Raw genomic sequence first — 17,834 nt, forward strand, 5'->3', positions numbered from 1 at the left:
ATAAAATATTTTAATCTAATATTTTATAAATATATATTATAATATGTTTTTAATAAATAATATTAAAATATATGTATTTAAATTAAGGTCAAATATCTAAAACCAAAAATCTTAACCTTCGTCGGTTGTGTTTTCTGCGAAGTGTCCCTTTTCATTACCATCTCAATTTCTTCGTTTATTCCGCCATTAACAAACAATGAGTGACACTGTTTGATTTATTTGGTTGAAAGTTGAAATTTTAAATTTAAATTTTCAACAAGTAAAATTTTAATTTAAATATTTTATTTGACGTGATATAAATATAATTATATTAATATGAATTTTAATATAAGATTAATTTTTAATATAAAAAATATATTTAATTTAATATTTTTTTAAACATATTCTTTTCGTTTCGGTGCAAGATTGTCGTTTACTTTTTGCAAGTGAATTTTTGAATATTAGTATTATAATGAGTTGTAGTGAAAAAGACGAAAATGCCCCTATTGGTATTATGTAATATAAAAGTAATGATATTTGTGTAATATAGTGTTTAGAGCGTGTTTGACAATTAGTTGATAGTTGATAGTTGTTAGCTGTTAGCTGATTCAATTAGATGATAGCGGTTAGTTGATTCAATTAGCTGATTTGACTAGCTGATTCGATTAGCTGTTTGTATTAAAATGTTTGGTAAATCAATTGTTTGATATTAGCTGTTTATACGTAAAATGACAATCGAAGACATTTCTATTTTTTTTTTTTGTTTCTAATATATTTAATTATGTTCATTTGAATTTAAAAATTAAGAATGTTTAAAAAAATTTTATTATTAGTTATTGAAAATTGTAAAAGTGTTATAAAAATATTTATTTTTATTAACAGTTAATTTTTAAAAAATAATATATTTTTATTAAAATATATAAATAGTTTTTTCTATTGAAAATAATGTAAAATATAAAATAATAATTTTTTCGTGTATAAATTTATTATGTTAGTTATCGATTAGTTCATTATATTTATAATTTTCAATAAATTTAATTTATTTTTAGTATAAAATTTATATAATGTATTTTTAATATAAAAATAAATTAATAATATCTATATTTTCTATTTTATGTTGATTTTAATAAATTTATATATTTTACAATTAAAATTATTTTTATATAAAAATTAATTATTTTAAATTTATAAAATAAAACTATAATATAATAAAATATTCTAGTATAATTAATAAATTATCAAAATATATTTATTTGTGTAAAATGCATAATAAATTTTTAAGGGCATATAAGAAATAAAAATTTTTTTACAGAAAAAGTTATTTCAAAACGCTTGCTAAGTTAGCTTTTTGGGTCCAAAAAACTATTCGAAAAAGCTAATTTACCAAACAACTAAAAGCTCTTCGAAAAGCTATTTGCTAAATACCCCATAAGTTAGAAGGGTATATCTTATATTAAATAGGTAATACAATTACTAAATTAATAAATTATAACTTTATTTTAGGATAGACGATGGAAAATGACAATCTTTCGATTCAAACCTCCTAATCAAACATACACTTCCTTGGTTGTAATTTGAATAATAATTTTAAATTAAAATCACAACAAAATAGTATATATAATTAAAATAAATTAAAAATATATGTTCAATTATTTTAATAAAAATATATCAATAAATATATAAATTAAAAATATTATTTTTTATAAAATTAATTTTATGTAATATAAATAAATCAATATTTTATACATCATCCGACAGAATGATAGACTTGTTTTAGTAATTTTGTAATTCAAGGATAATAGTTTCATTATTATAAATAATTATATCATCATAAAATTATTTATATCTTTTATATTATTACTATACAAATATTATTAATTTTTGCACTTAAATTAAAATACATTAATAAGGAAAAAAATTTATCGTATTACTCCATTCGTTCAATTAATAAGTAAATATTTCTTTTTTTGCGATATTTTTAAAATAATAAAATTTTAATTGTAGTTGATAGTTAAAAATTATATAAAGACAATTTTACTTTTTATTTTTTGATAAAAAAATAGTGATATGATGGTAAAATAAGAATATTTATAAAAACAAATATTTATGATAATAGTTACTTTGTAATTGGATGACTATATATATATTGTGAATGGACGAAAGAAATATAATATATTAAAAATTAATTTTATATTCAAAATGAACATTAATATTTATTTATATTGTATCAAAATAATTATTCAAATTCAAATTTTTATTCCATATGTTCCAACTCAAAGTACTATTTTTATTATTTTCATCCGTCTCATTTCAAAGTATCTATTTTATATTTTAGAAAAATATAATCATACACTAATACAAAAATACTTCACTTTTTACTTAAATTACAAACATATTATTACACGTACAATTACTTTAAACATAAAGCTAAAGGATAAAAATGTCAAAAACCGTTACACACTTCCACTGACTAATAAAATATTATTAATCCTTTCGTCCCATAAGAATAGTACCATGAGTTTTTTGCATGTTGATATTTGAATATTAATTATTATATCAACACGTAATACAAATAAAAAAAATGACAAAATTACCTATATTACTCTCTTATAATACAAATACAATAACATTTGTATAATAAATTATATAAATATAAAAATATCTTTAATGTTAAGAACAATGATGCAAAAGATAAATGCTGCTCTTCTTATGAGACGAATGTAATATTATTTTTAAATTTACTATAAAATTTGAAAAGGTCATTTGAATTGAAACAAAGGAAGTAATTCTTCCGTTCCAAAATAATAGTCTTATTTTTATTTTGTTTGTTCCAAAATAATAATCTCATTTCTATTTTTGGTAACAAATTATACAAATATAAAAGTATTTTTAATGTTAAATATAATGACGCAAAAGGTAAATGTGACAAAGTATAAATCAGACGCATTTTGGTCTTTTAAAAATACTTTTACACCACATCCACAATCAATATAATACTATTATTTCTTAATTTCAATGTAAAAAAAAAATGTTTGTATTACTCCATCTGTCTCATAACTATGTATCTATTTGTTTTTTGCACGGGGTTTTAGAAATATTAGTATTATATTGGGATGTAGTAGGAATAAAGTAGAAATGATTAAAATAATCTTATTAGTATTGTGTGATATAAATGTAATGACATTTGTGTAATATATTGTTAATTGTAAGGGTATTTGTAATGTTAAGTACATAGTACAATTACTAAAAAAAGAAATGAATACTTTGTTATGAGATTGACTAAAATGAAAAAAATGGATAGTTTGTTATGAGACAGAGGGAGTATTTTATAGCATATGAAATACTCCCTCCGTCCTTTAGATATAGTCTTAATTGAGTTGAACACGTGATTTAAGGAATATTGATATTATATTGATAGTTGCTAAAAAAAAATGGATAAAAGATTTTTTTGCCCATGTGAATGTATTAGTGTAAAAAATAGTGGCAATTTTGTAATAAAAATGAAAAATAATGATAATTTTATGATGATATGATTATTTATGAAAATAAGATTATTATTTTGGAAAAAAAAAAATGGTAAACAATACTTAAACTAACACCCCCCTCCCCCCACCATGTATATTTAACCAAACACACCCTAAGAAGGCCATCCCTCCCCTTTCTCTCTCATGTAATAGATTTTTTTTTTATTTTTTTATTTTTTTATTCGTATAATCCATCTTTGTTGCAATCACAAGTCACCATTATTTTATTACCGTTCTTCCCTTTTTCAGCTTCTTACTTGAACTAAACTTTGCGTTCTTCTTCTTCCCTGGTTTTCTCCATTTCTTCATAAAATTCCAATCTTTCCATTCATTTCAATTTCATAAAGAAAACAAAAAATTTAAAAGAAAATGCTGTTTTTCTTGGTTTCTTTCCTCTCATTTCTTCTGCTTCTGCTGAAGCCACAGCAAAGTTCAAAATCAATGTCGAATTTGTGGGAATCACTGAAGAAATTGGGCGTTTTGGTAACCAGAAAAAGGCCAAGATTAGGGTTTCTTGAGGAGAGAGAAAGCAATTATGATGATGAGAGAGAAGAAGAAAAGAAAGGGTTTTGTCTTGTGGATCTGCCTGATTTGGCTCTGGATTCGATTCTGGAGAAGCTTCCGCCATTGGAGCTCTGGAGAATGTGTGGCGTGTGCAGATTGATGAGAGAGAAAGGCAAAAGTGAGCACTTGTGGGAGAAGCATTTGCAGCAGAAATGGGGAGGTCTCATTAATGGCGATTCTTACAAGGAGTGGATGAGATCACAAGCTGTTGTCCCTACCACCTCTAGAGTGAGAAAGGGCGGGTTTCTCTCTCCTCTGATGTCCATTTTCGGCCACAGATTAGATCATAATAATAATGATGATGAAGATCACAGAAGCTGTTCTTCTTTCTCTCTCATGAACTTCTACTTGTCTCTTGAATCTGGAAAGTTTTGGTTCCCAGCACAGGTCTTTAACAGAGAAGTAAGTATTTTTATTTTATTTTTTTAAGGAAAAAAAAAAAAGATTATTGAAATATGATGATGAATTGATTTGAAATTTATGCAATTGAAACAATCAAGAACTGATTTTTATTTATTTAATTTTTAATTTTTTACCAAATTAATTGACAGAATGGTCATGTTGGATTTATGCTGTCATGTTATGATGCCAAGCTGAGTTATGATTCAACAAGGGACAAATTTGTTGCTAGGTAAGCCAATTTTTGTCGATTTTGATTTTGATTTTGATTTTGATTCTAATAATAATACTTCATTCCTCTCGTAACAAAATATCTATTTTGGTCTGTCTCGTAACAAAATATTTATTTATTTATTATTATTATTTTTTAAATAAATGTACTATCTATCTTATATTACAAATACCCTTACAATTTTCAATATATTACACAAATACCATTATTTTTATATCACACCGTACTAATAAGGTCATTTTAGTCATTTCTATTTTATTCCTACTATATCCAAATATAATACTAATATTTTTAAAACCCTGTCCAAAAAGCAAATAGATACATAGTTATGAGACGGAGGGAACAATTATTATAATGTATTCATTGGATGTCATATTTTGTAAAAGAAATTTACAAAAAATTTATTTGGAATTGTAATTGTTGTATAGTTTTAGTTTTTTTTTTTTTTTGTTAGTTATTCTATTGTTATGTTATATTTTGTGAGAAAAAATATAAATTTTTATGTGGAATCGTAATTATTATATAGTTAAAAGAGCGTGCTTTGGTTCTTGAATTTTCAATTTTTTATTTTTTAATTTTTATAGGTATCCCGCCCGGGGATACTTATAAAAATATAAATTTTTACGTGAAATCGTAATTATTGCGTAGTTAAAAGGGCGTATTTTGCTTCTTGAATTTTCAATTCTTTTTTAATTTTTAATTTTTTTTTATTTTTAGGTATCCGGCGCGGGGTAGAACTGTAATTGAGGAAGGGATCGAATGGGATCGGATAAGGGCGCCGAGCGTCAACACCCCTCCGAATGTTCTTCACATTTCCAAGTGTTTGGACAACCTTAAACCCGGCGATCACATCGAAATTCAATGGAGGAAAAACAAAGAGTTCCCATATGGTAATACATTCTTTTCTATTACATAAAATGTCGTACTAAGTTGGTGTCAATTTTAGTAAATTTTTGGCGTAAAAAATAGCGCCAATATAATATACTAAAATTGGTACCAAATTTGAACTGTCTTTTGCGCCAAAATGACTTTCACGAAATTGTGCTGATTATATGCCAAGAGAATGCACCTTTTAATTTTGCCTTAAATAATAGTAATATAAATCTCTTTTTTTTTATAAGAAAAATAAAAATAAATAAATAAATCACATTATGCTTCTTATATTTTATTATGTGTATTTGTATTTTAGATTTCAATATTTTTTAAATGAAATAGTATATATATATATGATGTTTTTTATATGAAATATTGAACTCCATTTACATAGAAACTTTTAAAATTTTTTGATATGAGTATAACAAAATTTTGTGAGAAAAAGAAAATATATATTTAATGTAATTTTTTTTCAAAAAAAAATTATTAATAAATAGTATGAAAATTTCTAGAAGTGTAACACAAAAAATGGGGGAAAAAAAGGGTTGCATTTTTGCAATATATGGCTCTGTTACAATATATATTTGAAATCTTTGTTACTATTATTCATCAACATCTATTTTATTTTTTTTCAAAGAAAATATCATATTAAATATTTTTTTTTTATAAATATTACATTAACTATATTTATATTTTTTACATTATTCTTAAAATTTTATAATTCTGTATACATAGAATTTATATTTTTGGGGTGGGGTGGGGTGGGGTGTTATTGGTGGGAAGATACATCCTAGCTGTCGTAATTAATGGGCTTTATTTTTTAATTTTTATTTTTTTAAAAATAAATAATTATTATTTTAATTAGTTGATTTAATGAAATGTAGGTTGGTGGTATGGAATTGTTGGGCATCTTGACTCTTGTGGTCGAAATTCTTTGGATTTCAATTTCAATTGCCTTTGTCACACCAATGGTAAGTAGTAATTAATTGACACACCTCACACACATGTGCAATTTATTTATGCATATACTTTTGTTATTATTTATCTATTGTTTTAAAAATATCATAATAAATATATATATATATATTAATTAAATATCGTACTAAATACTATTTCCTCCGTACCAATACAACAGTCTTGTTTACCATTTGTGTCCGTTCCAAAATAATAGTCTTATTTCCATAAATAACTATATCATCATAAAATTATTCATATTTTTTCATTTTTATTACGTAATTGTCATTACTTTTTACATTAATGCACTCACAAGGGTAAAAAAATCTTTTATTCATATTTTTTACCCACTAATAATATAATATCAATATTCCTTAAATTCTGTGTCCAACCTAATTAAGACTATATTTATGGGACGGAGGGGGTATTATTCTTTTCGTCCTATATAAAGTGTTAAGTATTTTCCGTCCGGCTACATAATTTTTCCTTTTTTTGTTTTTAGAAAATAATTATACACTTAAATCATTTTTTAAATTTTACTATCTATAATTTTTTTTAGTTTTAATTAAATTATTTAGTAATATTATTTTTCATCTCTAATTAACTATAATAAATAAATACATCTCTATTAGTATCATGTACTACTATAATATAAATATAATAATATTTATGTAAATAGTATATTGTAAATTATAAGATTATTTACAAACATTAAATATACAGTATAATTATTAAAAAAAATAATTGTATAAAAAAATACTGAATATGTAGATTTTGATTTGAAATCATGAACAAGCACGCCATTTCTTAAGCTTTTGTTCAAAATTTTAACATAATATCAGAACCTCAGAAGCAAATTAACTATCGGTTAAAAAGTGATCATTTAACATTGTATCTAATTTTTGTCGCTGTAAATTTTCTATGAATAAATAAAAAAAACGTCGCGTGATTTGCAGAAACGGTGGTTTTGGAGTTCAAGCAATACAGCGCGGGATCACGGTGGAGGAGAGTGACGGTGGAGCGCAAAGATCACCGGGAAATTGGGAACGAGACTGACGGATTTTACGGCGGAATCCGAATGCTTTGTAGAGAAGAGGAAATTGCTAAATGGAAACATTTTTTCCCAAAATGTACAATCGAATGAATTGAACTGACCTGAATCGAATCGAATTTGTGTAACTTAGGAAATCAGATGAGATCAGGCTTTGTATGTTTTTTTGGTGCATCCTTTTTGATGAGGATGCTTAAGCCTGTTTAGCTTTTTCTTATTTTTTTTTTAAAAAATATATATTCTCTTCGGGTCATAATTAAGTATTCATTTACTTTTTGCGTATTAATCTTTGAATATTAATTATTATATCAAAACATATTACAATCAAGGAAAAATTGTAAAAATATTGCTATTAGTGTCTTATAATACTAATATAATGACATTTATATAAATAATTATACAAATATAAAAATATTTTTAACGTTAAGTACAATGACGCAAAAGGTAAATGAATATCTTCTTATGGGACGGATAGAGTATATATTTTTATTTACCCTTTATTTAAATAAATTAATTTTAAAATTTGATTGTAATGAATATTACAAGTGTCGTGTTTGGATTTTGAGTTTGAGATTTAAATAGTAAAATATTTGAATCTGAATAGTTGTATGATGTGATATAAATATGTTTTGATTTAATATTTTAAATGTAAAATTAATTTTCAGTATAATATAAAAAATAAAAAATAAATATTTGATTTGATATTTTTTTGAGGAAAAATTTTGATGAATAGTGGAAGTTTGGGAAAGTCTCCCAAACAAACACACTCTTAGTATATTACTCCATCCGTCCCACCTTTTATGTCTTATTTAGTATAGATACGATAATTTAGATAAATTATAATTAGGGTAAACTGTTTTTTTAGTTCCGTAACTAACCCCTTTATCATTTTAGTCACGTAAGTGGAGCCTGTCGCAAACTAGTCCCATAAGTGAAGATTTTTCGCTATTTTAGTCCTCCGGCGCCGGAGACGCCCGCGTGGCTCATCAGACCTGGCGGACACGTGGATTTTATTATTTTATTTCATTTTTTTATATATTTTTAAAATTTTATTTTTAATTTTATTTGTCTTTTTAAATTTTTTTAAGATAAACTATTTTTTTAATCCCATAACTGGACCCCCTTATCATTTTAGTCCTGTAAGTGGAGCATGTCGCAAACTAGTCCTATAAGTGAAAAATTTTCGTTGTTTTAGTCCTCCGGCGCCGGAGACGCCCGTGTGGCTCGCCGGAGGTGACGTGTCCACCAAGTGTCGCTGACCTGGCGGACACGTGTATTTTTTTTATTATTATTATTTTTAAATTTATTTTTAATTTTATTTGTATTTTTTTATTTGGTCCAATTAAAAAAAAAAGTAAATCCACGTGTCCACCAGGTGTTGCTGACATGGCGGACACGTCACCTCCGGCGAGCCACGCGGGCGTCTCTGGCGCCGGAAGACTAAAACAACGAAAAACTTTCACTTATGGGACTAATTTGCGACATGCTCCACTTACGGAACTAAAATGATAAAGGGGTCCAGTTACGGGACTAAAAAAACAGTTTACCCATTTTTTTTTTATTTGGTCCAATTGAAAAAAAATTAAAAAAAAAAATAAAATACACGTGTCCGCCAGGTGTCGCTGACCTGGCGGGACACCCGGCGGACACGTGGCTTCCGGCGAGCCACGCGGGCGATTCCGGCGCCGGAAGACTAAAACAACAAAATTTTTTCATTTATGGAATTAGTTTGCGACAGACTCCACTTACGGAACTAAAATGACAAGGAAGTTCAATTACGAAACTAAAAAAATAGTTTACCCTTATAATTAATAAGTAATTAAGAAGTGTATTAGTAAAAATAATTATTATATAATAAAATTAATTATAAATTAAGATAAAGATAATCAAATAGTATAATTAAGATTAAAAAAATTATAAATTATGAAATATAAAATGTGATTAAAATGTATAGTTATATTTCTTAGAAAAAAATGACAAATAGGTTGAGACGAACAGAAATAGAAATAATGGACGAAAAATGTGGGATGAAGGGAGTAAAAAGTAATAGAATTTTATTGATTAGTAGAAGTGTGTAAGAAGTTTTAATATTTAGTAATTATATGTCAGAGATGTAAGAATTAAAGTATTTTAAATACTTTAGAGTGAAACAAACAAAACTAATAAAAAATACATTTTGACTCAAGACGTAGGGAGTATGATATATCTATTTTAAAAAGTCTAATACAAGTATTACTATATATATATATATATATATTTTTTTTTTCAATAAAGTGTGAAAGTTACTATATATATTTTTTATGTGACCAATATATATTTTTTCATATTTAACATAAAAAAGAATACTCGAAAACAAAAAACAAAGACATCCTATATATATCGGAAGTATTTTGTACTTTGTTTGTTTGCTTGCGGGATTTGAATTTGAATTTTGAATTTTAAATTCAATAGTTATTCGATGTACTCTTTGTCTCATATATTATGTCTCAGTACATTATAAATAAGATTTTTACAAGTGGCCTAATTAGTAAATAATTAAAATAAAAAAATTTAAAATATAATTAATGCATATATTTTTCTTAATACATCCTTTTAAATTATATTTCTAGAAAAGGTAGAAATTTAAAACATAAAAAATCCATTATTATTTAGCAGTTTGTCAGTACTTGGGCCTGGCCCAAGTGTATGACCATGACCTATTATAAATTTATAATTATCACTCATTTGGTTCTTCGTAATAGGTCGTAGTTATGGATATAAAAATTTAAGGGAAATATAATTAATAAATAATTAAAAATATATTAATAAAATTAATTAATTTAGTAAAAAATTAAAAAATATAAATTATAAAAATTAAAATATAATTAAAATATATATATTTTTTCAAAAAATAAAAGTAACATAAAATGTAAGATATATCAAAATGAAATATCCCTATAGTGCACATTATATATGGAACTCAAGGAGTATGTCGCATTTCTTTTTTGAGAGTTTTATTAAAAAAAACTTTAGAGTTGAGCGCGTTGAAAAAATTCGTGTTGACCTGAGGGTCAATCTAATTCCGATACGTTCGATTTTGCGCGGCTTGCAAGTCGAAATAAGAGTTTAAAATAATAATAATAATAATAATAATAATAATAATAATAATAATAATAATACATGCCAACTTGAACTTTAACTTATAACCGTAAAAAAAATAATAATAAAAAAAGTAAAAATTTATATTAAACTCTCGAAATCTCCGGATTTTGTTTGTCACGCATGGTGTGACTTATTTTATCGGATTTAATTTGCAGACTATTAGGGTCGATCGAATATTTATTCCGAATACATTAATCGAATAGTGCCGTTCCTAGGTAATAAAAAAAAATAAAAAATAAAAATATAACTAAATAGACCCATATTTGAGCCTTTGAGGTGATAATAAAAGTGTCTTCTAGTAAAGTATCCAAAATGTAGCATTTTAATTTTATAGAAAATTCACTCTACTTAACAATTGTTTTGTTAAAACATTTTATTTATTTTTTATTTTTTATAACTTTTGATTTAAAATCTAAATTTTTTTTTCTTTTTTTTACTTTACTTCAAAAGTATATTATGTGTGTTTATTTTGTTATTTTTTAATAGATGTACTTTTATATTAGATATTACTCTCTCCGTCCCACATAATTTGTTTTTATTTTCTATTTTCGTCCGTCCTACATAATTTGTCATTTTCTTTTTTGGAAAATTAATTATACACTTTAGTCATATTTTAAAATTTAAATTTTTTTTTTAATCTTAATTAAACTATTTAGTTGTCTTAATCTTAATCTATAATTATTTTTACTAAATAATAATTATTTTTAGTAATGCATTTCTTAATTATTTACTAATTATACTTTACCTAAATTCTCGTGTCTACCGTAATACACCCATATTATATGGGACGGAGGGAGTAGTAATTTAAAAGTGTTGAATTGTTTAACTTTTTATGAAAGTATAAAAATATATTTTATATTTCATCAGAAAAAAAGATTATTGGAGGAATAATTCAATAAAAACCAAAACCTCACTAACACATTTATGTTTATTTTTTTTACTTTTATTATCTTTATTTTTTTTTTATAACTTTTAATTATATTGTATCCTTCAAATTATCAAATTTCAATTAATTATTATTCGGTTACTTATTGCTATATCGATATGACTTCAATTAAAAATATATTATTAAAATTTAATAATCTTATTTTTAATTATATTTTATTATATAATCCATGAAACAAAAATTTGAGGTTTATAATTATACTCATTGCGTTGCTTAAACACATAAAAACAAAAACAAAAATACGCAAATAGGGATAAAAGCCCGAATACAAAATTAGAGGGACCCGAAGTAAAGGCCGGGCCGACCCGAACCCGATAAAGAATTCAATTGAAACCCAGGTAAAATTATATAGACGAAGAGGGGGAAGAGGAAGACTGTTCTTCGAAGGAGAAGGAGTATCGAGAGAAGGAATTCTGCGGAATCTGTTTTGGAAGATCGCAAGGATTATACGCATCGGAGGGCATATTCAATCGTTTGATTATTGAGGCGCGAGGAATTCGAGAATTGGTTGGTTGGTTCGCCCGGAAAATGAACGGCGGCCCATCTGGTTTCAGTACGGATTTCTTCTGCTTAATTTTTTCAAATGATTTGTTTGTTTTTCAATCGATTAGGGTTTATGCGAGCTCGATTTGTGTCGACAGATAATGCTCCGGTGACGAGGACGATTGTAATAGCCAGTGCACTTTTCACAATCATATTTGGGATCCAAGGTCGCTCCAGAAATCTAGCCTGGTCGTATCAGGTAATTTTGAACTGTTTCTTAATTTATTAGCTTGTTTTGCTTTGGATTCGGCTGAATTTGTTGTTTCTCTGAAATTCGATTGAAATATTGGTAGTGTGCTGTTCAATTTTGGTCTTTCTTAATCGCGTTTTAGTTGTAGCTTTCGATTAAATTCAATTTGTTTTGGGTAATGCAGTTTGATTGGATAGAATGAGAATTTGGTGTATATATATATATATATGTTTGTGTGACTTTTTTCCATTCAGTTTCTTTTATACATAGTGTTGATGAAAAATAAGTTGGTTAGAGTGATTGATTTTATGCAAGAGTTAGCATCGTTTTTGAGACTTTTGGTTTTCAAATTTGCATTTTTCTGCTATTGTGTTGGCTTCGATACAAGTATGGATTTGACTCAGTAGTCTATTGCCAAGGTGCCCTTGATTATGTATCGAGAAAGCTAATTTATTTTTGTTAAAATTTTCTTTGAAGTATTATTTTTATTTGTAAAAAATTCTGTGATTCCGGAAGCTGTTAGAAAATTGGTTGTTTTGATGACAAATACGGGGTTTTTTGTATGGTTCTCAATTTATATGAAATGCTGGAAATCAAGAACTTTTCCGTCGTGTTATTCTTAATTTGGTTCAATAAAGAGATGTATAAAAGTGAAGCATGGAAAGTCTGTCAGAATAGATGGTTAAGGAAATTGAATATTTTTGATGTATCCATTTAGAAGGAAAACTTTTGTTTTTTTTTCAGATTTATCTTTTTTAGTGTATATAGATATATACATATATATATTGTCCTCTTCATTGTCTATCTGTTTAGCGGCAGCTTTGAACCCGACTCTTTGTGACAGGACATTTTCAAGAAGCTCCAAATATGGAAGCTCATAGTTTCGCTTTTTGGCTTTTCATCAACCCCCGAACTAATTTTTGGAGTTTATCTGCTGTACTACTTCCGTGTGTTTGAGAGGCAGATAGGTTCTAATAAATACACGGTAACTCCTTGTTTGTGTGCATTTCTTCATTTTCCATTTCTTATGAATTATTATTGCAAATCCTATAGGCACCGTTATATGGATGTTAATAAAAACATTTTTACATTTGCAATATTATAGAAACTACTTCAATGAATATATATATATATATATAGGTCTTTTGAGGGTAAATTTAAGCCACTGATGTCCGGAAGTTAAATAATTATTCAGTTGACGGTGAAAACTGTAAAGGATTGATACATCATTAGTTTAAAGGTTAATACTCTACTGCAGAATCAGAATTACTGGTTTGGTTTCACCAAAGTTCTCTCGATTTTTAGTGAACACAGAGGAACTGATTTCAATGTTGGCTGGTAGAAATTGGAATGTTAAAGTTTTGAGCCATACGTCTACAATTTATTTTGTTACTTAAAAAAGATCTCTTGATTTCGATTCTTCTCATGCTGTCAAATTGCAGTAAAATTTAATAAATAACATCAAAAATTAATTATTTCTCCATCTCCCTCTTTGGTTCAGGTCTTTATTTTGTTTTCTATTATAGCCTCTGTACTGCTTGAAGTTATGGCACTCATGCTACTAAAAGGTACGATCGTTTTCTTTATTTCTTTGTTCCATTCTATGTAATGTGACAACATATTAATATCCCACATGGAATAAATTCGGCTGTCACATAATATTTTTTTTTTTTATTTTTCAATGTCACCTTATAAGGCGTGGTCCATAAAGTACACACCCACTGTGTGATATTTCGGCTTACATTGCATTTACTTCCATGTTTTTATTTTATTTTATTTATTTATTTTTCTCTCACGCTATGATCTCAATAACAAGCTTTTCTACTTGCAAAATTTACACATTCAGTTTGCAGTGGTCTTTGTATTATTATTGTTCAGTCTATTTCAAGTGCTTGACAGCAGGTGGAACATTCGATTTTTGCTTAATTCCATATATATATTTTTAATTCAAGTGGCTTGGATTAATTTTCTGACAGATCCCTCCTTGAAGATCCTCACTTCAGGACCCTACGGTCTTATATTTTCTTCATTTGTACCCTTCTTTTTCGACATTCCTGTTTCAACACGGTTTCGTACATTTGGCCTGAACTTCTCCGACAAGACTTTTATTTATTTAGCTGGACTTCAGGTAATCTGTTAGCACACGTCTCTGTCAATTCTTCTCTTTTTATGTTTATCAACATCTGGAAAATTTTCTGAATATTATTGTGTTTTTACTGCTTCGATGTTTTGCATATTGCTTCACCTTTAATGGGTGCTGCTTGGATCTTGCAGTTATTTCTGTCATCATGGAAAAGATCCATGCTGCCAGGGATTTGCGGCATTCTAGCAGGCTCTTTATATCGCTTGAATATTTTCCGCATACGGAGGATGAAGGTTGATACTAATCTTCTAGTTCATTGCATTCTCATACTCTACTATGACAATGAATCTTAAGCTATACATTTTTCTTTGATAATGCTATTAGTTTATGACGAACACTATAAACAAACATTCTGGGTAAAAAAACACACATGTTTCCTTGTTTTTTTTTTTTAGGATCCATTTACGAGGCTAGCTTCACAAGCTCATTTGCTTCTCCATAATTTTCATAGATAGATAAAAGTTACTCTGATTTATGTCGCTGGAATGAATTCTCTAAGCAATGCAAGAGATAATGTGGTTGAGTTGGATTTTCAAAATATGACGAGCACTATACACAAACATTTTATTTATTATTATTACTTTTTGGATCCATTTATGAGGATAAGTTTCAAAAGCTCCACTTGCTTCACCATAATTTTCATGGATAGATAAAAGTTACTCTGGATCTTTGTCGCTGGAGTGAATTTTCTAAAGATAGCTATTTCTGATCCGATTAAAACTGACTGGATGGTACTTACCTTACAGTTCCCGGATTTTATTGCTTCGTTCTTCTCAAGGCTTTCTTGGCCAACCACGGGGAGTACTACGCCTCCCCCTAGACCATCTAGGAACATTGTGGGGAATGCACCATCATATGGTGGCCGTCCAGTGGAGGTACTTTCTCTCTTCATATTTATGAATCAGAGACATTTACTAGCTACTTCGGGTTTGTCTCTTTAATTTCCTTTGCAAATGACACCTGAGGTCTCTTTTTACTTCCTTAATATTATCACATCTCCCCCCACCCTCCAAAATGCCCATTTACATTTTCCTTTTGATCAAGATAATATACAGAAGGAAAACCTTAAGTTGTCGTGGCTTAGGCCAACATATTTCTTTTTTCTCATGACTTTTTGACCTTGAACACAAATTATAAATTTTTTTAATTTATGAGATCCACAATTTTGTGAAAAAAAAAAAGGAAAATGAAATGCCTAGGAATTGAGTACTATGATTCAAATTTCAGGATAAGAAGGAATATTGTGTGTGTATATATATATACATATTAGATTAAATCGCAATTTTCCCTACGGATAAAAATGGCATCCGAGTCACCGGAGATGGATGCATCTCTTGCTTTCATGTTTTGTGTTGTACGGTTTTCGTTTAATTGTGGTACTTTTTCCGTAGTAACTAAATTCTATGCATGTGTACTGAAGTAGAACTCCTGAAGAACTACTGTATATATCATTTCTTCTTTCTATGCATCTAGAGTATCTAATTGTGTTTGGAGTGTTTTTGAATGTTTTGAGGTACTATTTCCGTCCAGTCTAAAAGGCACTCGTTTACTTTAGGTGTAGAGCTTAATCAATACTGTATTTTAATATTAGTTGGGTAGTACTTTTGTACGTAGATATTGTTTTGACCTTAATGTGTAAATTAATGTAATGGTATTGATGTAAATAAGTGTATGTTTGAAGGTATTTGTAATGTGTAGTAGAATTTATATTAAAAATGAAAATAGATATTGTGTTTGAAAACAGTACCGTAAGTTTCAATGTAGGGGGGTATTATTTATTTGAAATTCAAAAATGGAAATAGGCTTTAACTATATATATATATATATATATATTTTATCTTAGTTATGGAAAAGCGTGTAGTTAGTGCAAAAAGAGAAAATAACATTTTATGTTGAATTATCGATTCTTTACTAGTAGAGTATATATATATATATTGTATGAGTTTATGTATATATTGTATTGTTTAAATAGTATTAATCGAAAAGCATGTACTCCCAGTGACATTTGTTTTTTACATGTAGATTTTTGAATATTAGTATTATATTGGGTTGTAGTTAAAAGGACAACAATACCTCTATTAGTATTGTGTAATATAAAATTAATGACATTTGTGTAATATATTGTAAATTAGAAGGGTATTTATTATATTAGGTAGTAGTACTATTACTAAATTAGAAAAATTGACAAAAATGAAAAATGAAACTCTTTTTATGAGACGGAGGGAGTATTTTTTTGTGGTTGGGCGAACACACCCTTTTAGGGAAAAATCGGATAGTGCGGAAACAAGGGGTGTGTTTGTTTGGGGGTTTGGATTTTGAGTTGAGATTTGAATAGTAAAACATTTGAATTTGAATAGTTGTATGATGTGATATAAATATGATGTTTTGAATGTAAAATTGATTTTAGTATACTATAAAAAAATGAAAAATAGATGTTTGATTTGATGTTTTTTGGGAAAAAAAATGGGATGAACAGTGTATTTAAAAAAAAAACACACAAAAAATACATTTGCTTCTTTTTGCATATGTAACGATGATTCGAGGTTTCTCTCGTACAGGGACATTATCAAGCTCCGTATTCATCGACAGGGGAACCGCCGGAGGAGTCAATTGCTACTCTGGTCTCAATGGGGTTCGATAGAAATGCAGCTAGGCAAGCGCTTATACGCGCCAGGAACGACATGAACGCCGCCACCAACTTCCTACTTGAGTCGCAGGGGCATTGAGCAAAAAGTGAATCCGAGATCGAGGTAGGTAAAACTTGTTCTTGTTGTATCATCTCCTAATTGAGAGCCATTTTGGGGAGTTAGTCGTCGATCGGATTGGATTGGATTGTGACGGCGTTTGGTCTATGTTTTCGTCGTGTTTCTGTGTAGTGTTTTATTGCAGTAAAAATTATTACTGGAGGTTAATTCTGAATATTATAGGGAAGAGTAGAAAAGAGAAGGCTGTAAAACCTGAAGAAGGAGAAGAAGAAGAAGAAGAAGAAGCCATTTGTACAGTTGCTTCTTAAGCACTGTAACTTTTTTCTTGAAATATTGTGAGAGACTTTTTAGCACTTTTTTTTAAAAATGTTTATGATAGAATATGCCTTTTTTTTTTTTTTTTTTTAAACTAACATACATATATATATATATATATATATATATATAGAGGTGATTGCTGTGTGTTGAATTCACAGTGTTAACAGCTTAAAATGATATAAGAACACGTAGCACAAGATATATATATAGAGATAGATAACAATTGATTTATATTAACATAATATAAATATTACACATGATAGTACTTTATC

The 17,834-nt window shown here is 27.4% G+C and overlaps 2 protein-coding genes across 3 annotated transcripts; both read left to right on the forward strand.

Moving 5' to 3' along the window:
- The first annotated feature begins 3,681 nt into the window (after positions 1-3,681).
- On the forward strand, positions 3,682-7,776 carry LOC127256559 (F-box protein At2g26850-like). The gene is made up of 5 exons (XM_051282620.1): positions 3,682-4,469; positions 4,619-4,698; positions 5,416-5,588; positions 6,456-6,542; positions 7,482-7,776. Exons 1-5 carry the CDS (start codon positions 3,873-3,875, stop codon positions 7,667-7,669), a joined length of 1,125 nt encoding a protein of 374 aa, XP_051138577.1. The 5' UTR covers positions 3,682-3,872; the 3' UTR covers positions 7,670-7,776.
- Positions 7,777-12,014: 4,238 nt separating this feature from the next.
- On the forward strand, positions 12,015-17,639 carry LOC127256764 (rhomboid-like protein 20). Of its 2 annotated transcripts, none has more exons than XM_051282945.1 (9): positions 12,015-12,216; positions 12,305-12,405; positions 13,241-13,381; positions 13,898-13,964; positions 14,373-14,524; positions 14,671-14,772; positions 15,286-15,414; positions 17,098-17,289; positions 17,416-17,639. In XM_051282945.1, exons 1-8 carry the CDS (start codon positions 12,192-12,194, stop codon positions 17,263-17,265), a joined length of 885 nt encoding a protein of 294 aa, XP_051138902.1. In that variant the 5' UTR covers positions 12,015-12,191; the 3' UTR covers positions 17,266-17,289; positions 17,416-17,639. The 2 variants fall into 2 exon arrangements, with proteins under 2 accessions (XP_051138902.1, XP_051138901.1); XM_051282944.1 differs by having other exon boundaries at positions 12,016-12,216; positions 17,467-17,639.
- The last annotated feature ends 195 nt before the right edge of the window (positions 17,640-17,834 follow it).

This window comes from Andrographis paniculata, unplaced genomic scaffold, assembly GCF_009805555.1.
Source record: "Andrographis paniculata isolate CXL003 unplaced genomic scaffold, ASM980555v1 Contig56END, whole genome shotgun sequence".
Lineage (NCBI taxonomy): Eukaryota > Viridiplantae > Streptophyta > Magnoliopsida > Lamiales > Acanthaceae > Andrographis > Andrographis paniculata.